At 36.4% G+C, this 26,684-nt stretch overlaps 2 protein-coding genes across 3 annotated transcripts in view; one reads left to right on the top strand and one right to left on the bottom strand.

The window, feature by feature from the left end:
- The window catches only part of cables2b (Cdk5 and Abl enzyme substrate 2b), a 34,895-nt gene that overhangs the window by 6,619 nt on the left and 1,592 nt on the right, over positions 1-26,684 (top strand). For both annotated transcript variants that reach the window (XM_059527480.1, XM_059527479.1), the window contains exons 2-8: positions 17,378-17,470; positions 20,545-20,622; positions 23,149-23,257; positions 23,458-23,611; positions 25,156-25,250; positions 25,591-25,697; positions 26,478-26,682. In XM_059527480.1, coding sequence (XP_059383463.1) covers positions 17,378-17,470; positions 20,545-20,622; positions 23,149-23,257; positions 23,458-23,611; positions 25,156-25,250; positions 25,591-25,697; positions 26,478-26,682 — 841 coding nt within the window. The remainder of the gene's footprint in view (positions 1-17,377; positions 17,471-20,544; positions 20,623-23,148; positions 23,258-23,457; positions 23,612-25,155; positions 25,251-25,590; positions 25,698-26,477; positions 26,683-26,684) is intronic.
- Positions 8,368-13,125, bottom strand: LOC132118011 (uncharacterized). Its single transcript, XM_059527481.1, has 5 exons — positions 12,304-13,125; positions 11,219-12,204; positions 11,069-11,135; positions 9,000-9,168; positions 8,368-8,683 (listed from the first exon to the last, which is right to left on the bottom strand). The coding sequence occupies exons 1-5, from the start codon at positions 12,503-12,505 to the stop codon at positions 8,548-8,550; spliced, it is 1,560 nt and encodes a 519-aa protein (XP_059383464.1). The 5' UTR covers positions 12,506-13,125; the 3' UTR covers positions 8,368-8,547.

Raw genomic sequence — 26,684 nt, 5'->3', positions numbered from 1 at the left:
AGATCTAGTGTATTGTTCCAGAGTTTGGGATATACATAAGAAAAGGATCTGCCGCCCGCAGTTGATTTTGATGTTCTAGGTATAATCAAATTGCTAGAGTTTTGAGAACGTAGTGGACGTGGAGGACTATAATGCAATAAGAGCTTGTTCAAATACTAAGGGCGCTGAACCATTCAGGGCTTTATAAGTAATAAGCAAGAATTTTAAATCTATACAATGTTTAATAGGGAGTCAGTGCAGTTTTGACAAAACCGGGCTAATGTGGTCATACTTTCTGGTTCTAGTAAGAACTGTAGCTGCTGCATTTTGAACCAGCTGGAGTTTGTTTATTAAGCACACAGTGCAACCACTCAATAGAGTATTACAGTAATCTAACCTTGAGGTCATGAACGCATTAATTAATGTTTCTGCATTTTCCATTGAGAGCACTGTGAACAGCATAATTTTCATTAAATCATTTCATATACTTTTTTTGTAAAATATTAAAGAACCTTACCTTGAACATGTATGTATTGCTTTGGAATTGTCCGGATATTGGCTGGTATGGGTCTGTAATATTAAGGTATAGATGGGAAAAACCTTGAATTATTCGATAAAGTACAGCAGATATCAACTGGCCTCAACAAAGAAAAAAGCACTTGGAGTTGTTCTGCAACTCTATTACATCTCCAAACTGCTGTGAATAATCATTAAAAGCATCTTTCCTAAAAAAAAAAGTAAATTAAGTCGGATCAAGTATAAAATATATATATATATTTTTTTTTTTTGAGTAACAACAAGGTATGTGCACTTTTACTTTTTTTTAATACAGGTAGTTGATTACAAATATTGTCATTAACAAAGACAAATAACAAATTATTTACACTATTGTTCATAAGTTTGATGTTAGTAGACAGATGGTTTTAGATGATCTCATGGAGAACTTAAACTAAACTGATAGTTCACCCAAAAATGAAAATGTGCTATTAATCTACTCACCCTCAGGTCATCCAAGATGCAGGAGACTTTCTTTCTTCAGTAGAACAGTAAAGACGATTTTTAGCTGTAACTCTGGTCCATGATTATTCATGAAATGCAAGTCCGCGAAAAGCATATCAAGGAACATGAAATTAATACCTGTTGCCCTTGACGATATATAGAGGTCTCATGAAGTGAAACGATCAGTTTGTGCAAGAAACCGAACATTATTTACAACATTATTGCCTGTAACAAAAATCACCTACATCTTGGATGGCATTAGGGATAATAAACTAATAGCAAGCGTTCTTTTTTTGGGGGGTGAACTATAACTGTAAGAGGACAACATACGTCCCATCCAATCATTCATTATGTGTACAGCATACTGTGCCAAAACTCCCCACAATATCCAATAATTATGTTACAGGGTGTCCACAGGGTAAATCAATTTAGAGAAAAGTAAGGCCATTAAAAAATCTTAAATACCATTTTTCAAGGTTTTAGATTTTGTATATCTTTTCAGTCTGTACATTTGTCCGAATAGTGGGGTAGTTTATTTATGTCCCACATGATTTGAGGTCATCTGTTACAGTGTTCACTGACTAGCGTGATAGCGCAGGGCTTGTTGATCCCGCTCTCTCTGAATTTCTTACCATTACCGCATGTTCCCATCTGCTCCCGCGAACATTCTAATATTCAATATAGTTTTTGTGCATCAGGGCGCCCCTATCATTATGTGTGGTATCAATATGTGGGGTGCTTGCGGTCGCAGTTCACTTTCGATTTCGCGATTGCAAGTGCACAATGTAAAAAAGCACATATTATGATAAAAGATATCTGTCAAGGAGCTCAGGATCTGTTGAGCAAATCCTTCCAACATCTTGTCAGTTATGTCTTCTTAAGCAAAAGAAGCACTATCCACAGAATTAGTAAAGTGTTCTATACCTTTTACAGACTTAAAACAAGCGATAAATTAATACATCAGAAATAAATGGCAATCAGAATGGGATCAAAGTCTAAATAAGTTGCATGAAATATAAATCCTGATGTAAAGAAAAAACATAATCTGTTTTGAGAATCGTTGGAATCAAGTCATTTTCATGTTCATTTTGTCAGAATTCATTGTCCATTAAACATATCCTTCTAGACTGTATTACATCTGCCCCCGTGAGAAACCTTTTTTTATTCCGTTGATACTTTTGAAAAAAAATTTAATGAAGTGAATCAGAACATGGTCCTAAGATTTCTATAGGAAATGCATTTTTAAACGTCTTTTCTAGTGTTCCTTTGATTGATTGCATTTTATTCTCGCCATGAATATAGCCTTGGAAGCTTGTATGGCGTTTAAATGAAAGAAAGAAAGAAAGCAGGATTCAGTCAGATCTGACTTCTGCAGCTTGTGTTGGATGCAGGGTTGTTGTTGTTTGATTTATTTATTTTTTCTTCACTAAATTAGTCTGTTTTTAAACTGTTGCCATCGGTTGATTTTCCCCAGTGGGTTAAAGGTTTGAAATATTGCATAAATGTACATTTGGTTGAAATGCTTGCCTTGCACTGAAACATTTTGCATTCTAACTGTAATAGAACTGTGCTAAATGTTTTGGGTCACACTAGTAGGAAGCATTTGAGCTGTGTTTGACTAATGTGCATAACCATGACTATATAGCCCAATATGTATTTTAGGGATGGAAATTACATTGTTATATTTGGGACATGGTAATTGCTCTACTTTGGGCTTTTTTTTCTTCTTCTTTTTTTTTACTGGCATGGGCTTGCAATGCGCAATTAAAATGATGTAATAGTTGTGATCATTATTTTATCTTCCATGATCATTCAGACACGATCAGGTGCAGTTTTACTGACACTGTCAAGTCTGCATCAAATCAAGCACTCCGTAATCAGAGCTAAACTGATCAGTCAGATGTTTGTCATGAGAAGAGTTCCACATAACAGCTATGGTTTGTTTGCAGACTGTATAAGAGTTGATGTTACAATACAAATACATCTTTTCAATATACTGGGTGCTCATTGTCCTGTTAGCACGGAGAGTTTTGTTTTCCTTCTTCAATAAATTGTGTCAGTTGTTTTGTTTATTGTTCTAATTCTTGTTTCTTGGGTTGCGTTTGATAGTCACTCAATTAATTACATTGTGCTTTGTTATGTTGTATTGATAAGGAGTTATCTCAAAGTAAGTCTGTGTAGTGCTAGCTATCTTACAATTAATATATATAGTAAAAGGTATGTTAAAGTGTTGCCAATGTAAACGGTTAAAACTTTGGCGATGAGGTGTTAAAATGTTTGGAAATAGTCTTAAAGGTCTTAAAAGGTATTAAATTTAACTCCTGTGTATACCCTGTGTTATGTAAACAAAGTCGGAAAACTGATATTCACATTTTAAATAAAATTGCTCATATCTTTCAATATAATTGACATTCTTTAGGTTTTTTTGCGCTGAAATGTACTGCAAAAAGATGTTTAATGATCTTCAAAGAGGTGTTTTATGCTTACCAATGCTACATTTATTTGATTAAAAAAAAAACACAATTAAAGCTGTAATATGAAAAGTGAAATATGAATGCAATTTAAAATACGTTTTCTATTTATTTATTTTAAAATGTACTTTTTAGAATCAGTCTTCGGTTTAACATGACCCTTCAGAATTCCTTCTAATATGCTGATTTGCTGAACATTGCATATTACTATCAGTGTTGAAAACCATTTTGCTGATTAATTTTTTTTTTCTGGAAATACTTTTCTTTAAAAAAATGTACTGACCCCAAACTTTTAAATGGAAGTATACATTAATCATATGTTTATGTACAGTATTATCCAAAGCAACAGCTGTTTTAGATGAGTGCAACCAAACTCCAAGGCAAAGATCTCACTCTTAAATTGTGTAGTAGCACATGTCTCACCTCCAACACAGCAGCCTACTGATTGAGGCCTGACATTTCACCCACTCATTTCTCTAAGGCACTTCCTCTTGAGCCTGTGCTTCGGCACTTTTTGCACCAGCACTGCTTCTCTAGCCTTGCCTTTCATCCCTGTGTGCTATTGGAACATTGGAAGCATGGAATCAGGCCATATGTTCTCTCAGCACTTTAATTCTGTGCATGTTCTGACTGCGTTCCAGTCGGCCAGGAACAGCTATTGATCCCCTGGAATGAGGGGCAGGGATTTGCTGGACATAAAAGTATGAAATCCTTTTGGATTCAATCTTTTAGCAACTTGTTTTCTTTCAGTCAGCAGAGGTTTTGTATTTCTTTTTGGAACTGATTGGTTATAAACGTCATTGATCTGAGCTCCTTTGAGTGAAAAAAAAACATTATTTTTAGATAATTTTGGCAATGATCATATTCATAAACTCTTGGCCTGTGATTAGTCAGTACCAAAAAGGGTAAGGGACCAATTCTCACAATTAACTAGTTGCTTATTAGCATGCATATTATTAGCATATTGGCTGTTTATTAGTATTTATAAAGAACATATTAATGCCTTATTCTGCATGACCATGTTTTAGATCACTTAATGTCATAATATCTAAACGTAACCACTACCTCACTTACTATAAATAAGAAGCAAATTTGGGGTTTATTGAAACTGAGTAGTTAGTAAGTAGTTAATTTTAAGAATCGGTCCTCGAACAAAATTGTGGCCCCAAAAAGAAATGAGAAGAGAATTAATCCAATATGGTGAGGATATATTACTGTACATCGAGAAATGTATAGACTGGAAACATCATGAGTATAGCAAGGTGGGGGAAAAATGTATAAATATATATTATTTAGGGCTGCACAATTAATCAAATTTCTAATTAAATTATGGATGCAACAATTATGTAATCGTTAAAAGCGGCAATTAACATTATAATACCATTCATATTTTTATTTATTTATTTAAAGAAGAAACCAATCTGATGTATAGTTCAAATTTGATGCTTAATGCTATACAAAAGCACTAAATCTTTTCATTTAGAGTGTTTTCAGCTTGTTTATTTTCATATAAAAATACGGCATGCAGTTGTTTAAACATCATTCAATTTGAAATGTTGTTAATCGTAATTAATAATCACAGTTACAATTTAAAGGGAATAATCGACAATTATGATTTTGTCAAAATAGTGCAGCCCTAATATTATTTATAATGTATTTTTAATTGAGCCAAGTCTGTAAGTCTTACAATGCGATTAATTGTAGCTAGCATTTTTGGGGAAAAGAAACAAGGTTTAAGAAATGTTTAGAATTTTCAATACACTATACAATGTGTGCAATTTTTTTTGTTTTGAATAGTTTTTACAGTAGAAACATTTGCATAACATCATATTTGGATTTTTATGACCGCAGCAGCAGCCTATAAAAGCTCTTAAAATGCGCTTCTTTTTTCCTTTTCGTTTTATTTTATTTTTTATTTTTATTTTTTTACATACTGGAATTTCATAGTAATTATATTGGTGCCATATTGGTTTTCAGACAAAAGAAGATATTGTATTTTATTTACATATTATATTGGTCAATATTGTATATTTATTTGTGCCTGCTGATTTCACCTTTTTTACATTTTAATTAAAATTGCTATAATTTCAAGTTTACTTTAGTTTATATTTAAAACCATAGTAAATTCAATAACACTGTTAAATGTTATCTTTAGCAAACCTCAACATAAATATCAATGTTCCATACAGTGCACAATAATAAAGTTGTAATGCCTAAATGCCACTTGTAACATTAAAACTAATGATTTTAGTTTTTAGAGTTTCATTTTTACATAAATGTACTAGAGTTTCCATGTAATGTCTTATTTGCATCATCCAGACGATTATATCAGAGCATCACTAAATAAGTCATGTAAATGTAATAGTTTATAAGTAATATTTTTTTTTTTCTTGTGTCATCGATACGCGTAGTGATGCACAAAGAGACCGGACTAATCAATAATGAAATTAGTCAAGTTTCCTTGAACGCTCAAATGGATGATTCATCCAAACACATCCATCTTTCTCTGGGCAATCTGCCAACTCTGATTGTGTCTGTGATTTGATATGACCTCCAGTGTCCCGCCTCACCAAGCTCATGTCTTAGTTTCCTCTCCATCCTTTTCTCTGCATTTGAGACCGATGCAAATGGCTTGGAGATTAACTAGAAAACAGAGACTGAAAAGACAGAATAAATGAAAAGTCGAGATCAAGTGAGTGACAAATGGACAGAGAGAGAACGAGGTTTACGCAAAGCTGGCAGCTGCTTCAGAGTTCATCACGTTTTTTCATTCTGGAGATAAAGAAAGGGGTTTCAAGTCATTTGTTTTTCGGTCACAGTCTTCAGCTTTTCTTCGCTCTCTTCTCACTCGCCTGCACGCAGGTGCGGTTCCTCACCCTGGGTTATGATAACAGTAATGGCGGAGCAGATGGAAGGTGCAAATAGGGAGAGCTGTTTGTGTTTGTTCAGCACGCTAGGGTTGTGTAATAGTTTTCGAATCAAACGGAAGGTAGATGTGGCCTGGGTTTGTGCTCAAAGCCTGTGGCAAAAATCTGTGATTCTATCTCCTGTAGGGGTAGATGTGTTAAGAACACACAGATGAGACATAGACCAAAAGTTATGTAACTATGGTAAGACACGTAACCCAACAGGCTGACTTTTCTGCAGGGTTTTTTGAGGAATTTACAAAGAAATTTAATTTCATGTCTGAACCATGTCATATGTGGGCTTGTTGAAAGGGATAGTTCACAAAAAAAATTAAAATCCTGTCATTAATTACTCACCCTCTTGTCATTCAAAACCCATAAGACCTTCTTTCATCTTCAGAACACAAATTTTGATATTTTTGATGAAATACGAGGCCCAGAATGGAGTAAGGACATTGTTAAAATAGTCCATGTGACATCCGTGGTTCAACCTTGATATTTTGAAGCTATGAGAATACTGTACAAACAAAAATAACTTTATTCAACAAGTATTCTCACAAAATTATTCTTGTAGTTTTATAAAATTAAGGTTGAACAACTAATTTCATGGTTTTGAAATTTGAAATTTTCATTAATTTTAATGGTGTCCTAACTACCTTTCTAGGCCTTGAATGTATCTGTTGTGTTGCTGTCCCTTTAAGACCGACTACCTGGTCTGGTGTCATTCTAAAGCCCTTACAACTACTCCGTTATAAAACCGTTGTTTTGCAGTCCACATTATTATTTAACCAGGACAACCAGGATCGTCTAGTTTAATGCTCCATAATCCATATTTTCCAAAGATTTGCAGAGCTCTCTTATACATTTCTATAAATGATATGTTCTTGCTTGAAAAATAAAATATAATATAAATGTATATATAATCCTAACAGGTTGCACCATTTATACCGTCTCTGCTTAATGAAAGGTCTGGTATGGTTAAAAAAAAAAAAAACGTAGTAAGATAAATGTCAACACAAATATAATTATGTACAGTTTTGAAGTCAGTATAAAGGGCCCTATTTTAACGATCTAAGTGCAGTTTTTTAACAGTTGGATGACGGGAAAAACATTCGGCACCCATGGTCTAAAAGGGTTGTCCCTATTCTCTTAATGAGTAATGGGTGTGTTTTGGGCATAACATGCAATAAAGCAATCAGTCTCATCTCCCATTTCCTTTTGAGAGCCAGTTGTGCTCACGCCATAGCGGATTCCCTACTTACATGGCAAAATTTGCAAGCGCAAAAAGAATGCATCTCCAGAAAGGAAACGGAGCTGCTCCTGCACTGTAAAAAATTTACTGTACAATTTACAGTAACTTACTGGCAACTTTGGTTGCCAGTAAGACTGTACAATTTCCAAGAGTACTGTAAATCATTAACTACAAATGTACTGTACAATTTACAGTAACTTACTGGCAACTTTGGTTGCCAGTAATACTGTAAAATTTCCCAGAGTACTGCAAATCATTAACTACAATTGTACTGTAAAAAACACAGCACACTGCCCTATATACATGTAAATATGCAGTACATCTTTTACAGCTGTTACTAAAATTAAAGTCGAAATAATGTTTATGAATGCAAGTGCAATTACAAGAGCAACAATGAACTTACATGTTCTGCTATACATTTTACAGTAAATTAAAGCATTTGATGTGGAATTCAGTTCACTATTTGTTTGCTGTTAGTTAAAGCATTTTTGTCAAAATAAAACTCACAATAACATTAACATAAATTTATTGTAATAGCTATTTAACATAACCAGATTCCAAAATGTATTTGGTAAAAAGAAAAAAAGAAAAAAAAAGAGATTGCATATTAAATGCAAGGCTTTAGCCTTGGTTCATTAATATAACAAATGTATTGTGCAATAATTGCTATTTAACATAACCTGATTCCAAAATGTATTCGGAGAAACAATGAAAAAAAAAAAAGAAAAAGGAGAATGTACATTAAATGTAAAGTTTTAGCCTTGGAAAAAACCTCGGAGAACAGCAGCACTTTTATATTAACTATGCAATGCACACATTCCTAAAGTGATCGTTCTTAAGTCATAAACTAAAAAAATGGTCTGAACTGTGCCTACCTTAAAGGCAAGAATATGAACTTGGATATCGGGTCAGTCTCTGGTATCAATTCTATTGGAATACTTTAAATGACAAGCCATTCAAAGTCCATTAGTTTACGCAACAGTGTGCATACATGTGGGTTCATTCCATGCATTTTCTTGTCTCGCTTTCCAGCAGCAACTTTTGATCCAGTTTCTGGGTTGATGCCCACAAGTCCTCTGTGGAAAACACACACACACAGGATCTAATTAATCAAAAACATTATAAACTTAAAAATAAAATACTAAATTAGTCAGACAATTCAAATTGTGCTCGTCTAGTTTTTAATCCAGATGCACCTTGCACTTTTTAGTAACATGCAGTGAATAAAATAATTCTCTATTCAGTATGTGGTTAGTAATTTTTTGTTGTTCATTTGAAAACTTATCCATAAAATATCTAATTCTGATAAACTCTCCTAAATTGAAAACCTAAAAAGTAAAAAAAAAAAAAAGTGAAAGTAAATATTGAGTAAGATTTTATGCTCTGAAATACCTCTGAATAAATTCCAGCGTGCATGCAGTATCATCCTGATAAGCAAGATTTAAGTTGTAATAGGTCGCAAACAATGCTGCCAGGCCCTCAACAAATGCCTCTGAAAATGGGCCCAGGACAACTTCCCTCTCGACGGACAACATCCACTTGCTTGGGGTCATGGATTCACCTATAAAAAATAAAATAAGTATATGGCAGAGCATAGATTAATAAGTGTTGTATAGCTAATGTTAAAGGGATAGTCTGAAAAGAATTAAATGAAGTGAAAATTACCATGATTTACTCATGCTATCCTATAAATTACTTTCTTCTTTCAAACAAATACAATCGGAGTTACATTAAAAAAAAAAAAAAAAAAACAATTTCCTAGCTCTTCTCAGCCTTATTATGGTAGTGAATGACAGGCAAGATTTTGAAGCCCAAAAAGTGCATCCATCGATCATAAAAGTACTCCACATGGCTCAGGCATTCTGAAGTGAAGCGATGCATTTGAGAAAAAATATCCATATTTAAAACCATATAAATTAAAATATCTACTTTTGAGCATATTTATGGCGAAAGAGTGAACTCCGACCTGATGTAACGAAGAACACAGAAGCGCAGAGGATAGAGCAAAAAAAAAACAACAACAAAAAAAACTAAAATTAGAAGTCTAAAACAAGAATTTTTAAAGACAATTTTCAGAGGATTTTGATATAAGAGAAGACCTTGAGTTTGTTACACAGCCCTATTTGTTACGAGAGGCGTTAAAGCTTACACTAATTCTACGTCATACAGCATGTAGGTAGTTACTTTCTTTTGGCATAAGTCGACTAGTTCAACCCATAGACAGTAAAAGAAATGGACACAGCGACCCCATTGGATTCAACAGAGACAAGTGAAGTCAATAAGAAGCACACACTCCCTGGGGGTCGGGCGTACTGCGCAGACTCAAACTGAGCTTGATGACGTAGATGTCACGTGAGCAACCTGTCTGACAATTGTAAGTCTTCCAATCTCTGTGCCAAGAAAAAACTTGAATCACCCACCGAATCTTGCATACGTTTTTGAATAATTTTGTCTCGTTGCTTTTATGGACTCTCTATGGGCTTCTTCCTTGACTTTATGCCTCCACGTCCCCCCCGATAACCTCAGAGACAGTAAAAGATTGCCTGCAAGCTTCTCCTCCTGTCCATACGGTAGTTTCTCTACTGTGCGACAGAGTCGCTGGTTATGACGCAATTGTTAGCCTATTTTTTACAAAAACTGCTTCTACGGGGCCACAACATAAGATACAAGGTAATGGAGCCTTTCATACATTTTTATGTTTCTTTAGAAATAACGAATGGACAAATGGAGTCTTTAAACGCCTCGGATGTAAAGTTATTCGCTGTCAAAGTGATGCCAAAATGAATGGGAGTCAATGGGAATGCTAACAGCAGGTGGGGGACCGCTAGCCAATGGCGGCGCCCAGGGGTGCTTCAAAAAAATATGAAACCCTGCCCCCCGGTTCAACCATGTATATTTTTCTTACAAACACATTGCTTCGCTTCAGAGGGTCGTTATTTACCCCCTGGAATTACTTTTTACTGGATTACTTTTATGATGGATGATGCACTTTTTAGAGCTTTAAAATCTCATCATCCATTCACTGCCATTTTAAAGCTTGGAAGAGCCAGGACATTCTTCAAAACAACTGATTGTATTTGTCTGAAAGAAAAAAAGTCATATACACCTGGGATGGCTTGTGGGTGAGTAAATCATGATGTATTTTTTTTTTTTTTAGATAGACACTATGGGATTTATAATGAAGACTAATGTTACTAATAAGGATTTTTGTTAAGGAGAGAGAATGGTTCAGAGACAACAACGACAACAACAACAAAAACAGGGCACAGAGAGAGCTAACTATGTAAGGAATATAGGAATGAGAATATAATTGTGAAATAGAACAGGAACAGAGGTGGCAAAAAAGTATTTTTAAAATGGCCATTAAAGTGAGAAGAAAAAAAAAACAGTACAGGACAAAGAGGTACAAGAGCTAGAAAGCAAATAATTGATGGAGACAGACACAAAGTAAAGCAACAAACCTTGGATGATCAGTGCGGGTGAATCCGGTAATCCCTCGCTTTCCATGTCGGCTGCAGTTGCTGCTGCCTAAGGAAAAACAAAAATGAATTTTGCATTAAATATTTGCAATTAAATATTTAAGACATTAAAAATCTAAATGTTATACTTACATCAGCTTCAATTAGAAGTGATTCTGTTCTCTCTTTGAAATGGGCCATTAAGAGTTTCAAGATGCACAGGACCAGAGAATTTCCCTCTTGATACTTTGACAGAACAGCACACACCTCTTTGTTTGTTGGCTTTTCTTGAAAAAATCTTAGAATCCTCTTTCCTTTCCCTTCAATGCTCTCCATGATTTTTTGTAGCAGTGAGATGTCAGTTAGCAATTGGAAATGTAAAAAGATCCCCTTCAGACTAAACAGGTAAGGCCATGAGTTCTTTAGTTCAGACAGTGGTGGAGTGGCATTTATATCACGGCGCTGACGGTAATATGTGACCTCCATCAACTTGTGAAGTTCTCCTCTATTGGCTCCAGACATTCCTTCAGTAGAATGAAGCAGCACCATTTCCTTGCGCTTCTCTTCTAGAGTGTCATCATTTTCTCCTGCAGGAAACTCCTCGGGCTGCCAACTGACACAACCAAAATGATCAGCCAGTCTTCTTGAGCTCTGGCTTACGGTTCTACACGATGATCGTAGTCGTTCTTTTCTCCGACGAGCTAACGTGTTGTTTCTGTTTACATGTTCCACACGGGTTTTAACTTGCAAGAGCAAAGAGGCATACCCACTACCTATTTTTGTTCCATCAGACAGAACATCAGCAAAGCTGTCCGGGTACTGCTTTACAATATTCTGCACTACGATCTGACACTGTGCCTTTGTTGGGTTTACTTCATGTTTTTGCATGTTATCCACTAACATTCTTACCAGCTTCCTTCGATCAGCTGGTGATGGTCTTTTTTTATTTTCAATGGCCAGTTTAATTTCGGAAGGCATGACTTCCCAAGGCACCTTAAAGGTTTCAGCCCAGGCGCAAGATGCTGAAAAGCAAGCAGTAGAACGAGATGGTGTAGAACTTGAACTCTCTGATCCTGGGCTTGATAGATCCGAAAAAACTTGACACGATGATCGTTGGGGAGTCGAGGAGCTGGATTGTTCTAACACAAATAACAAAAAAAAAAAAATGAAATTTGAACATGAAACATTTTACAATATTTTACAAATGGACATTAATCATTTTAAATCTTATCAAATACCATTTTTCCATGCATTCAGTAGTCTGCGGCATTGTATAGGCCTGAAGAATTCCATGAGGTCTTCTTCTTTGACATACTGGAGGTCATCTTTTGTCTCAACACCAATAGCAGAAAGACCATGGAGAAATTTTTGAAGCGTTTCATCAGAGAGACCAGGTAACGAAGAGGAGATGGCAAGTTTTATTTCCTCTAAATTAGACATACCTTAAAAACATGGAAAAGAGTGGTGTAACACAATCACAGACAAGCCACATGTGTTATACTCCTGGAGAGGGTAATAATCTAATAGATCATCTTGAAGTACACAGACATGTCTTGGGTCCTCATCTGTTATGCAGTATACACCCAAATCCACCAACCGCACAGCACACCGTTTCTCAGACACAAAGTAAACCACAGAATTCTGGTGAACAAGAATTAGTTTAATTCTGCCAACCTCCAAACCCTCATCATTACTGGCCAAAAGAACAACCATGCCTTTCCTGTACTTTGTTCCTTTCAAAGTGATTTCAGTAGCTACTAATGTATTGCCTGGCTGAAAATCAAAATGATCAACTGATTCCCTGATCGCTTCGTTAAAATCACAAGAATAAAATTCAGAGCCTTTTTCAACTTGCACAGAAGGCTGAAAGAGGTTTCCAGCACTTAAATGGGCTTGGAGAAGCTGGTGCCTTTCTGCAAGTGTTGCACATACATTTTTGAAGTTGTGCAATTTTCTAGCACATTGTTTAAAATAGGTATGTTTGCTCTCAAACCGCATAGTCCATAAGCGAATGAGTGGTCCAAATTGTTTTATAAGCTCTGGGTAATGGCACAAGTAGTGATGTTTAGGCTTGAGAGGCTTAGAAGGGAAAGTCACAAACCTAAAATGAATGTACTCATCAATGAGCACTTTGAGATAAGCAACCTGATCTGCCAGTATTGCTGGTGCACAAATTAGGTCTACAATTTGTCTGAGGAGTAGAACGAGCTGCCACCCTTCTGATTCTGGATCTTTAATTCGGTGTCCAACCATGACTGGTAAAAGTCTTAGAAGACACCAGTTCTGAACGGCGTGACCACAAAGTTTCTCATTCCCCGAGTTAACCTCAGCTGGTTTATTGGCAGCATCATTTCCTGTGTACTTAAACTGTTTAATATAGCAATTAAGCTCTGTGAAAGTAAAGAATTTTTCTTGATTTACCAAGTAATCAATGTACAACTTAAGATCAGATGCCACAACACCCTCAAAGAGGTCATGTCCAAGGCAGGGGGGCAAGCCACGCTGACAAACATGAAAAGAATTCAGCTGATTAAAAGGAGAGTTAAATTTGACTCCATCAACTAAATTATCTCCTAAGGTAGCAAGTTCCTGAATGTTTCTCTCGTAAGACTCCACAGTTCGCTTCATAGCAGGTTCTAAAGGTGTGGCTTGGAATGAGTCTCTCTCAATGGTGCAATACCTGCAGAAATGTAGGCTTCGGCTAAAGTTCTCGACAAAACCACCAATCATGTGGGATCCCAGGTTGTCACCTACGATGGAACACAAAGAAGCTTTCAAAGTTTTGCCATCATTCATCACAACACCATTCTTCTCAAGATCTTTGAGATCTTCAATTAGTGATCTAAAAACATGAGCTGGTCCAAAGTACTTAAAATCTTGCTCATTACACAAAAGAACAAGTTGCATGTGGTCTATGTTTGACCTGTTGTGAGGTAAAATATCAGACAAGGTAAGATAAACTGCCAGTAATTTGTGTTTTTTTCTAGCTGAGCCTAAAGGATTTACCACCTCAAATGAATCCTGGTAAATGATCAAACCCAGAGATGATGGATCAGTTTGAAAGAGAGAATTTTCAGAAAAATTCTTACCATCCTTTACATCCCAAAACAGATCATTTTCAGCTGTTTGCGAGTGCATCTGTTCATATTGATCCCTCACAGACTGGCACTGAAACAGAGCACTGATGGTCTGTTTAACTGGGACATATTGAGCAAAGCACTCTTTCCCATTTCTTTCACTGACTCCTAAAAAAATAGGGACTGGCTCAACATAGTGGAAATCTTGCTTGAAAGTAGTCTTTCTCCTCTGTGCTGTACTTAGAACTCCACTATTACAAGCTGTCAGCAAATCCTCCCTAGACAACTGATCAATCACATCATTAACCCTTTCCTCTGGCAATTCAAGCAAAGCAAGCTTTTCTCTCAGTTTGCTAAGAAAATATGACTGCCCAATGTCATGGATGTTTTGAAATTCTTCAACAATGCCTTGAATGGTAGACTCAGGCAATAGCAATTTAGCTTGCAGTTTCAGATAGAAGAGGGTTAAATTTCTTAGAAAAAGAGATTCATCCACAACTTCAGAAGGATTTTGCTCTGCAACATCTGATCTCTCACTCTCGGACATGACATCTGAAACTGGGGTTTCCATGGTCATAGCAGGCTCTATCAGATGGTTTACAGAGCACATTTTATGTGTCCGTGATACATGTGATGCAAATGTAGATCTCACCTTAAATGTCCTGTTGCAACCAAATGGGCACCGGATCTCCAGACCTGACTCAATATGGCTCTTTAAATGAGACAAAAGCTGTGTTAGGGTCCCACATTGAACTTCACAAAAGTCTACGTGGCATTTAAATGTTTTATCACACATCTGTGCCTGATGCTCTTTAGCAGCAGACTGGTGATGTTCCCTGTGATTTCTGTATATGTGGGACTTCAATGAAGAAAACTTAGTGAAAACATGTGGGCAATCAGGTACAGCACATCGAAAACCTGATTTAGGCACATTTCTATGCAATTTCACATGCTGCACAAAACTAAGGATTGTACTGCTCTCATTATTACAAAAGTGACAGATAAACATTTTCAACTTTAAAAAAATATAAAGCTAATAAATGCACAGCAATAAAGCACGTGCACTGCAAACTAACGTTAATGGCTTGGCAGTCAAGTTAAACACTATTTGACTGCATAAAACCTACACAATCAAGTTAAAAGCTTAAAACGTTTAAAAGCTTAAATGTCTACTACCAAAAACAATGTAAAATAATTTTATACCAAGTAGTTAAACAAAAAATACTTCATTACACGATCTTAAATCGAACAAAAACGTGCCATTAGCTAACGTTAATGGCTTGGCAGTCAAGTTAAACACTATTTAACTGCATAAAACCAACACAATCAAGTTAAAAGCTTAAAACATTTAAAAGCTTACATGTCTACTACCAACAACAATGTAAAATAATTTTATAATGAGCAGTTATCAAAAATTTTATAGTAAAATGACAGCCCGGCCACACTTTAATGGTGAAGAAAATATAGACAGCTGAGCTAATCGTTCATCTGTGACGACTCATCAAGCAAATTCATCATAAAACCGGACAAATAATCTAGATTATCCATTTTGCAACGTGGATGTAAAAGGATTCCATATTGAAGATGTAACACACCTCGACTGACTCGCTCTCATTAGAGATCCTCCTCCTCTAGTAACCGTAGTAGAGCACGAGGTGAGCGCGAAAATTGAGTGCTGGTGATGATGATGACGCAAGCGCGTAGAAAGTCCCAGCTTCTTCTTTTTTGGTGTTTATTGGCGGTTGGCAACCTAGCTTATTGGTTCATTATCGCCACCAACTGGAATGGAATATGGATCAAAGTGTTTGCATTTATAATTTATACAAATTTAAATAAACATAAAAAACCAAGCAATGGAAAGTCCCAACTCCCAAGATGTCCACTGAAGATGACAAACTTTTGCAACAGTTTTTTCTTCTTCTTAAAAAAGCATTTACTGCAGAAGTCATAGGAACATGCAATAACAGTGATCTACCTTTAAAAAGAAAACACACAGTATCTTATTGGACCTCTAAAATTCACAGCAATTATGCATGCTCCCACATGGCAAAATACAGTAATGCTGTAAAATTAAAAACACAGTAGTCTATTGTAAATATTTACTGTAAAAACTACAGCAATTTTTAACAGTGTGTGCGTTAATATTTTGCATGTTTGTGTGGTGCTGGACGTCCCTGTATGTGTAATAAGCAGAGTATACCCATGTTGTGGACCTACCTAAAGCCGCATATTACTAACGTGCTCTTTAAATAACAAATAAATACAGCGTCTCTGACTTTACACCAGGTTTTAGTTGGTCAATGGCACAGTCTATTTCAGTTGTATCCAAATAGCAACTCACCAACAATGCGCATGAACCTCATTTTCAGACCAGCACGTCCATGAGCACACAACTGGGTTCAAATGCATTTGCTATTTAAAAAAACCGTGGCAAAGGATGTGAAAATGATTAAAAAAAAATGATAAGAAACTAGTAAAAAACACTGGGTGTATAATAGGGCCCTAAATCAGTATTGACCATATTGTTAGTGCTGATCGCCTTGTGGGTGGCATGGTACTTTCTGATCTCCTGTTCCCCTCTCTTTCCCACACTGAATGATTCAACCTTTTATTTAAATGATTCATTATTAATGTATATTATTCCAAAGCAAACTGTCTGTCTTTCATCAAAACGTAATAACTTGTTCTGCCTTTAGTCCCATCTCAGTAAAATGTGAGGATAGTTTCATGACGATGCGCAAAGAGCCGTAATGACAGTGGCATGCAGTGCAGGACATGGCCAGTTTCATTAGCCATAATGACACATTCCCTTGAGGAGGGGAAACAGCCAGTCAGTTGACTCCCACCCTTCAGTCACATTTAAACAGCATTTAAACGCTGGAACAGCACTTGGCTGAATGGGAACAAATGGTTGTATAATAACAGATGACTTTTTATAGAGCAAATGAAAGAAATTGCATTTGGTTTAGAACAGTTTCAAGCAGCATAAAACTTGTGTGAGTTGAGTTTTGTGTTTTGTTTTGATTCTTTCCATTGAAGTTGTTGAGTTTGGGTCAAATACTTGTGTGCATTTGGGCTGTTTTGCTTGGTTCTGATGTAGCCGCTCTGAGTCACAGCAGCATGTATTGTAAAGGCTGTGTCTATGTAAGAATGATGAGGTGAAACCAAATATGAAAGGGTAAAGATTTTCATTTCATGTTTTACCCATGTTCTGTCCATCTGTATTTGTCCTCAGGAGTCGGAACCCATCTGGCTCTCCTCGTCCACGCTCTGTGAAGAAAGTCCACTTTATTAAGAACATGAGGCAGTACGACACCAGGGGCAGCAGGTGTGTTTATTCACTTCTCCATGTGGGTTTGTGGGTTTTGGGGTTGTTAATACCAGTGATAACAGCCCACAGGGTTGTGTGTGTACGTACGTGTTTGTGTCTGTCGACCTGTCTGTCTTTTCCCATGCTAGTCATGTTTTCCTCTCTCTATGCTTCAAAACAAACAATCTGGCTCTCGTTATCATTCTCTTCTCAGTTTGGCAATGATCTGTTACAATTACTTTATGCAGTGTTCTTGTATGATTCATGTGAGGATATCATATCTCGGACAGTTTGTACACAAATACTGAAGACACATTTCCTATAATAACTAAGTTGTTAAAGAGGCCATATTTTCTAAATGTAAAATATCTTTCTAATGTAAAATTAAAATTTATTTTGTTTTGTGCAATAAACAAGTTTTTATGTGCTATGAAAAAGAAGAACAGCAGAAGTAGATTCTATTATTCCAGTTTATATACCATGCCGTGAACAGAGTTTTGCCCCCCAGGTTTTTTATTTTATTAAATGTTTTGCATATTTGTCATACTTAAAATTTTATGTCATCTAAAAAAGTTTAATATTACACATAGATAATGCAAGTAAATACAAAATGCAGTTTTTAAATGATGATTTTATTTATTAAGGGAAAAAAGCTGTCCAAACCTACTTGGTCCTATGGGAAAAATAAATTGCCCCCTCCTGTTAAATCATGAAAGAACTGTGATTAACCACATTATTTTAGAAACTGGAGTTAAATTTCACTAGCTATACCCAGGCCTGAATACTTCCAGATCTGTTGAATCGAGAAATCACTTAAATAGAACCTGTCTGACAAAGTCAAGCATGCTTAAAGAGCAACACATCATGCCGCAATGTAAAGAAACTCAAGAACAGATGAGAAACAAAATAGTTCACATGTATCAGTCTGAAAAGGCTTAAAAAAGCCATTTCTAAGGCTTTCGGACTCCAGCGAATCACGGTAAGAGCCATTATCCACAAATGGAGAAAGCCTACCAAATTACCCCAAGAGTGTAACGACTCATCCAGGAGGTCATAAAAGAGCCCAGAACAACATCTAAAGAACTGCAGCCCTCACTTGCCTTGGTTAAGGTCAGTGTTCATGATTCAACAATAAGAAAGAGACTGGTCAAAAACGGCATCCATGGGAGAGTTCCTAGGCAGAAGCCATTGCTGACCAAAAAGAACACAAAGGCTCGTCTCACATTTGTCAAAAAATATCTTGATTATCCCCAAATATTCTGTGGACTGATGCAATAAAAGTTGAACGTTTTGGAAGGCATGTGTCCCGTTACAACACAGCATTTCATAAAAAGAACATATTACCCACAGTCAAACATGGTGGTGATACTGTGATGGTCTGGGGCTAAGGACCTAGACGAGTTGCCATAATTGATGGAACCATGAATTCTGCACTCAATCTAGGGCTGTGCAAAAAAAAAAATGCGATTTTTTCATGCACATCTCATCAGTAAAGACGCTCCTGTAAATAGAAGTATATCTCAAGCACGTGCGTTCAGATCAGGGTTGCCAGGTTTTCAGAACAAATCCTTCACAGTTGTTCTCAAAACTATTCCAAAACTAGCCCAATCGCATTTCCAGGAGGTTCCCCGATAAAAGTTGCTTCCCGGGGTTAAAATATACATTTTTTGGAAGGGTCCTTAAATGGTCCTTTTATGCTCAAACCCTCCAATGTGGCTGAATTAAAACTATTCTGCAAAGAAAGTGGGCCAAAATTGTGTAAAGCGATGTGAAAGACTCATTGCCAGTTATCGCAAACATTTGATTGCAGTCAGTTGTTGCTGCAAAAGATAGCACAACTGTATATTCAAAAAGAAAACATTTATTTTAAATATTAATGTACTGTTTTTATCAAATAAACTCAGCCTTGCTTGATTTTCTTATGATCTGAATTATTTCAGCAGCACATTTTGATGCCAGTTGTTTTATAAACTCTGCTCTTGTTTTACTGAAGAATTCCAACTACATTAAACCCCAAAATAGTAAATGACCCCTATGTTACAAAATTAGAATTAGTTACCTGACTTTTACATAACATTACAATCTGATATTATGACAAGTTTTGGCATAGTACACTCAACCTAAGAAATGACTGGATGGGATTTGTGTTGTTCCCTTAAGGAAGTGGCTCTTCCCTCTGAGATCTGGCCTCGTTCCATCTGAGAAACGACGGCTGTGTTTACTAAAATCCCATTAGAAACTGCCCCAAAATAGACAGCAGTCCATATTTTCCGCTTGTGTTCCCAGGCTTTGGATTTTCACACACAAATACGCACGTACCTAATCACATTCACAGGGTCACAGACAGGATTGGGGGTGGGCGAATAAAACCGATAAGATATTTTCCGCTGGATGATCACAGATCCAGATAAGCCTGGTGCTCAGTGGCTTCATCTATTGAACAAATGCAGATACTCAGTATAAAAAAAAGAAAAAATTGTAGGCTAATACTGTTCCCCAATAGGAAACTATGGGGCACTGTTGAAGAATTCACCATTAATATCCAATCAGATAACTGAAATTAAACATTTGTAATCTAGGGTGTCATGTCCTATTTTGGGTTTAATAATGATTCGGTTAATTGCACTGACTCATGCTCAGTTATTTCTGGAACATATCGATTTATGACGAAGAAAGAGTCCTCTAGGCTGCTGTGGCCGACCCTCAGTTTCATGTTAACTGCCATTTTACCACACTTTTTTCACATTTCTGTGGTTAAAATGTGGTCACACACCCATAGCTGACATGCATCCTGTGTGTTTGTGTGAAGAAGCGAGAGAGAAGTGTACACTGAGGCTGATAGTGCAGGTGTTTTAACTGTGTGTGTGTGTGTGTGTGTGTGTGTGTGTTGATGAGGCAGGAGTGTATTTTAAAGCCTGCCCTATTTGACCCCTCTGGTGTCACAGGTGTTGTTTGTTCTTGATCTGAATGTACTGAGAGATTAGTGTGTCATTTATGTTATGGAGTTTTGAGTTGGCCTGTGTATATACAGTATGTGTGTCTGTGTGGAGAAAGAGTGTGTAATGTTAACTAGTTTGTGTTCACCACTGCAGGATTGTGCTTATCTGCGCCAAAAGGTCTTTGTGTGCCGCCTTCTCTGTGCTGCCTTATGGAGAGAGCTTCTATATCAGGTATGCATGCAACAAACATGAAAATCTGCGCATTTAAATCAAAGGTTGATTCAAACTTTTTATTTAATGAATCAGCCAGAAAGACTCCCACTAATGAGTGATAAATCAGTATAATCAGGCCGAAGAATCAGTCTGACTCACAATTACTGAATTGGTTGAAACAGTTGTTATTTTTGTTTTCTTGCGAACAAAAAAATATTCTCAAGGCTTCATAACATTAAAATTGCACCAGTCACATGGGCTATTTTAACAAGGTTTTTGCTACCTTTCTGGATCAAATAAAATGATTGTTACATTTGTTAATGGAGGTTCAGAAAGCTCTTGGATTTCATCAAACATATCTTAATTTGTGTTGTAAAGATGAACAAAAAAATGAGGGTGAGTAATTAATGACAGAATTTTAATTTTTAGATTAACTAACCCTTTAAGTCTTTCCTTAGTATATTTGTATATTTCTTTATATTGTAAGTAACGTTTTTTTTGCCTAGGGGTTGACTGGGTTGAAATAATACTATACAAAACTGTTCTAGCATGGGAGAATCAATGGAATCATTAAAGTTGGAGAATTCAGAATCCGAATTAGAATTGAGATTCCCATTTCCAAGACTCGTCTTTACATGTTTTCCTAAATCTCAAATAGACAGATGCACACAAGGAGAATTGTTGAGCTGAATACAAGTTCTGTTTGGTTCCTCTGCTCTCCTCGGGGGGGGTTCATATCTAGGGTGAGATTCAGGGCAAATGGGACAGGAAGGAATTTTTCCCACATCCATTAAATGGGCCTGGCATGACGCAACAAAAAGCCTCCTCTCCTTTCCCACCCTCTTTCATTATGGTTTCATAAAATGCTGAAATAAGGAATTGGACCATGGGAAAAGTTGTCTTTTAGGTCACTTTTTTGAAAAAGAGAAGGAAATTAAACAGCCATGTTATGCAAGCGGTCTAAGACTGTAGATAAGGGCTGCTAGAGGGAGTAAATATATATATGTGTGTGTGTTCAGTCATTGCTCAAAGAGCAGCTCTGTATCTGTAACACACTCAGCTACTTCTGTCTGAAAGGAAAAGCAAAAGACTGGAACAGGTTGAATTTCAAGCTGTCTGAATTAGGTGAGTTAGACTTGTGTGTGTTGAATTGGCTCTGTGTTTGAACTCGTTTTCAAGTCCGTAAAGATTATTTCAACCAAGCAACATTTAAATTTAATGAGCTAACGTCTTTTTGTCTTGTTTCAGGGTGGGAAATATTGCAAGGCTCATCCAAAGGGCATTTATTTTTAAATAGCCAACAGATTTAAGTGTATGTCACAGTTAGGTGGTATTAGGAGGAAAGACATTCTTACAGAGAGTTTGATTGGACCATTTTGTGAGTACAAGATGAGTCATTCATATTTTATGGCTGATTTCTCAGAAAGGAAAAAGGAAATTTTAAATTCAGATATCAACTAAAATAAAGGATTTTAATAAATGATATCAGTATCAACTTAACATAAAGCCTTTATGTATAATGCCTCATAAAAGTTGTTTTAATGCATAAATTATGCCTTGTAGTGCACCTTATAATCCATTGTACAATCTCATGAATAATTGTAACAAGTTAATACATTATAACAATTATCAATTAACACTGCACATTTTAAATGCGGTTATAAATATTTAGGCAAGTTATAATGTATTACAATGCACAATATGAATAATTATAATGCATTATACCCCTTTATCATGCATTATACATAAAGGCTTTAAATTAAATAAAGAGTGTTACCATGATATCAAAAACACAGATGATCTCAGAGCAGTTAAAATTGGACATAAAGCCACAAAACTCCAATTTGATACCCTTTTTGTATGAAAACACATTGCAAGTTAGTAATAGTATTATTGCAGCTAAGTTTGCAACTAAGTTTTATTTGATGAAAAGCTAATAGTTAATTAAATAATAAAAATGGCAAATTAAATAATTTTAAAATGAAAACGGTTAAAATAAAACACTTCCTGACAAAAGTAAAAAAATGAATGTGACCAGTATCCAACACCAGAGAGACATGAAGATGTAAATGTGTTATTAAAGGGATTGTTAACCCAAAAATGTAAATTCTGTCATTATTTACTCACCCTCATATTGTTCCAAAACCCATAAGATTTTGGTTAATCTTCGAAACACAAACAAATCATATGGTTTAATCTTTATGACTTTTTGAATCTTCTAAGTTCTGGTTACTTGCTTTTTCAATGGAGGAAGAGAAACCTCTCAGGTTTCATTTAAAATACCTTAAATTATGTTTCCAGCATTAGCTAAAGTCATGGGTTCGGAACAACATGCGGGTGAGTAAGTTATGACCGAATTTTCTTTTTTTTTTGAGTGGACGATCCCTTTAAATTATTGAATATATTAACTTACAATCTAGGGTATACTTCAAGTACTACTTTAGGTCAAAGGGGACTGGCTGACAAATAAGTTTGGGCATCCCTGTTCTTAATTTTGGATTTAATCAGTGAAAACAAGCATCTGTCAATCTGTCTTTGTGTCAGTGACCCTCGTCTGGATGCTCAGCGGCGGAGACACTCATCTGGAGGAATATCCACCACCCTAGAGATGCTTCCCGGGCTGGAGGGGGTGGAGCTGGGCATGTACGGCAGGGTAAGAGCTTGTCATTCTGTCCTTGCACCTTTCAATCAGTCAGCCAGGAAATGTCATGGAGCATAGTGCTCAGCGTACCACTGGACCTGCTCAGGAATGACAGCTTTATATCTCTTCATCTGATGCACCCAGAAGGTTAAAGGAGCTGTCAGGATGTCTCAGGCTGACAGAAGCTTGTTATGATCTTATTTGTTGTGCAGACGGTGTCATACGCTCAGTTTCTGTACCCCACTAATGCTCTGGACCACCACAAGCCCGCAGTGGATCTCACTCTGCCCTTGCCGTATTCCAGAAACAGCATCCCTTGCAGTTATCCTCCCTCTCGCCTTAACAGCACCGTCGGCCTGGACCTGAGTATGTCTCTCTCACACACACACACACAAACACACACACACACTAGCGCACATAAACTCGTGAGGACCTCCTATAGGCATATATTGTCCAAAAATAAGCTGAATATCTAAAAGAAGCAGCACGGCTGTTTTTAACATTGATAATTAGAAATGTTTCTTGAGCAAAAATAAATAATCAACATGTTAGAATGATTTCTGAAGGATCATGTGACTCTGGAGACTGGAGCAATGATGCTGGAAATTCAGCTTTGCATTTGAGGAAGAAACATTACATCTTAAAATATATTACAGTGGGGAAAAAAGCTATTTTAAATTGCAGTAACAACTCACAATATTACTGCTTTTACTATAATTCTAATCAAATAAATGCAGCCTTCGCAAGAATAAGAGATTTTTGAAGAACTGAAAAATTTATTGTTGGCTAAAATGCCAAAACCGATATTTAAGTTTTCATTTAGCAGAAAGAAAAAACTAAACTGAAAATTAAGGTTTGGCAATTAAATTGTAAATTTCTATGTAAATGTTTCTGTTTGGTCATGGTGTACTGTCTGGGTTTTGTCACAGATTTTGATTTCAGCTCGTATTCACTATTGATTTGATTCTAATTTTGATTTAATTCAATTTGATATTTTGGATATATATCAGGTGTAGTACTTGTCTTTTTTTTTTTTTAAGGAAAAAAAAAATCTCTCAACCGAAGCTTTAAACTGTATGGAGAATCATGTTAGTCCAAGTCCAAAGATTAACAGGTCCAAAACATTCAATGTTTGGAAAGTCAGTTTTTAAATCAACTTTTTAATTATATAATTATACTTTCACTACAATTCGTTGTTGAAATATAATCATTTAGATCATATTTGTAATAAATTTGTCAGGATTTGAAATCTCAGAATGTATTCCATATCATAAGTAATGAAGCACAAAGTTTAATGTGAATGTTGGATGGCTTGTGCGCTGTGTGTGTGTGTGTGTGCGTGTGTGCGTGTGTGTGTGTGTGTGTGTGTGTGTGTGCGTGTGTGTGTGTGCGTGTGTGTGTGTGCGTGTGTGTGTGTGCGTGTGTGTGTGTGCGTGTGTGTGTGTGTGTGTGTGTGTGTGTGTGTGTGTGTGCGTGTGTGTGTGTGTGTGTGTGTGTGTGTGTGTGATGATTACTAATGCTGCTATTCCTGTATTCGAATACTTAGTAAGTGTGTGAATCATCAGCTCTCTGTATTCTTGTACCTTATTTAGCAAGCCTGCATTAGCAACACTTGTGTCAATCACTTGTGTCACTGATTGTACGTACTGAGCACTAATTGTGTTTTTATTTTGTGTGTTGTCTTAAACGAAACGTTAAGCCAAAAAAAATAAAAATTCTGTCATCATTTACTCTCCACAACAGGTGACGGATATCTGATTTTTGGGTGAACGACACCTTTTATATAGCTATGCCTAGTCAGTGCAGGAAGATACTGTCACCATCATCTCAAAAACACGCTTAAACGGGCCACATTCAGCTCCTTTGACAGCCATGTCCTTGTGTGTGTTTATTTGTTTTGTTTTTTTCAGCCCTTGAAGACACTGACTATGACCCAAATATGCTCAGTGACCCACGGTGGCCATGTGGAAAACACAAAAGAGTGCTCATCTTTGCCTCATACATGGTGAGAGATGCAGTGTGTATGTATATGTATGTATGTATGTATGTATTTGGGATGTGAAAAAACATGCAGCCCAGTTTGATCTTGTTTCTTGTTTTTAGACATTAATTTACCCATCAGACACACATGTAGGGATGAATGGCTATCTGTGTGATTTAAACCTGCTAAAAGCAGGGTGCTCTGACCGACAGACGCGGATAAACATAACTTATACAGCTGACGTCATTACTGACCACTCGAGAATACTGCTTAGACATGTACACTGTAGAAAGTTTTTATTGCTGATTATTTTACTGATGTAGATTCTCAGTTTTTACTGCTATTCTGTTTGTCTCTTCAACAGACAACAGTAATAGAGTACGTCAAACCGTCAGATCTGAAGAAGGACATGAATGAGACCTTTAAAGAAAAATTCCCCCACGTCAAACTCACACTGAGCAAAATCAGAAGGTACACACACATTTCAAATGTTTACTTCCGTAACTGTTTGCATACACAGGAATATTCCAAAGTTATTTTTTCTTTTCAAACCTGTAAGATAGCAATTCATGTTTTTTTTTATTGATGCATCGATTACAAACCCTCACCATGCATATGCATCGATCTTGAAACATGGATTTTTTAATTTCGACTAGTAATCAAGAAACAAATGAACCGTGATTTCTATAGCGATTCAATGCTATATATACACATTAAATTATTACAAACATTATTTTTGAACAAAAATTGTTCTTGAATCAAAAATCGAAACCCTATGAATCCAAAGATTCATAGCTCTACTGTAAGACATTCATTCATCTTCTGAACAAAAATTACGTTTTTTTTTTTTTTTTTTTTTTTTGATGAAATCCGAGAGCCTTCTGACCCACCATAGACAGCAACACAACTACCTCAGTTAAGGCCCAGAAAGATAGTAAGGACATCGTTAAAATAGTCTGTGGCGTCATTGTTTCAGCCGTGATTTATAAACCTACGAACATACTTTTTGTACGCAAAGAAAACAAAAATAATGAATTTATTCAACGATTTCTTACTTTGTGTTCTGAACATGAACAAAGGTCTTATGGGTTTAGAACGACATGAGGGTGAGTAACTTACATTTTTGGGTGAACTATCCCTTTTAAAAATGTAAAAGTACTTTAAGTTACATCTGTGGATAGATGCATTCTTCTTTTGGCATCTGTTTTCTTTATGTCTGCCAACATCTCTGTCATTCCCTCTCTTCATCAGCTTAAAGAGGGAGATCCTTTCAGTGGGAGAGGAGTCTTCCCTGCAGCCAGTCACCATAGCCATGGCATTTGTGTACTTCGAGAAGCTGGTCCTACAGGGGCGTCTCAACAAGCAGAACAGGAAGCTGGTGGCGGCCGCGTGCCTCCTACTCGCCGCCAAGATCAGCAGCGACCTGAAGAAACAAGAGGTCAAGCAACTGATTGATGT

The sequence above is a fragment of the Carassius carassius genome, chromosome 37, assembly GCF_963082965.1.
Source record: "Carassius carassius chromosome 37, fCarCar2.1, whole genome shotgun sequence".
Taxonomy (NCBI): Eukaryota; Metazoa; Chordata; class Actinopteri; order Cypriniformes; family Cyprinidae; genus Carassius; species Carassius carassius.
This window is presented reverse-complemented; position numbering and strand designations above follow the sequence as displayed.

What these genes read in the sequence shown, in the direction of transcription:
- LOC132118011 (XM_059527481.1), bottom strand. Translation starts at nt 12,505, where the DNA reads ATGTCTAATTTAGAGGAAATAAAACTTGCCATCTCCTCTTCGTTACCT. An exon ending in ACTGAATGCATGGAAAAATG is followed by an intron (nt 12,205 to 12,303) that starts GTATTTGATAAG and finishes TATTTGTGTTAG; the next exon opens with AACAATCCAGCTCCTCGACT. An exon ending in ACGCTGGAATTTATTCAGAG is followed by an intron (nt 8,684 to 8,999) that starts GTATTTCAGAGC and finishes TGTTTTCCACAG; the next exon opens with AGGACTTGTGGGCATCAACC.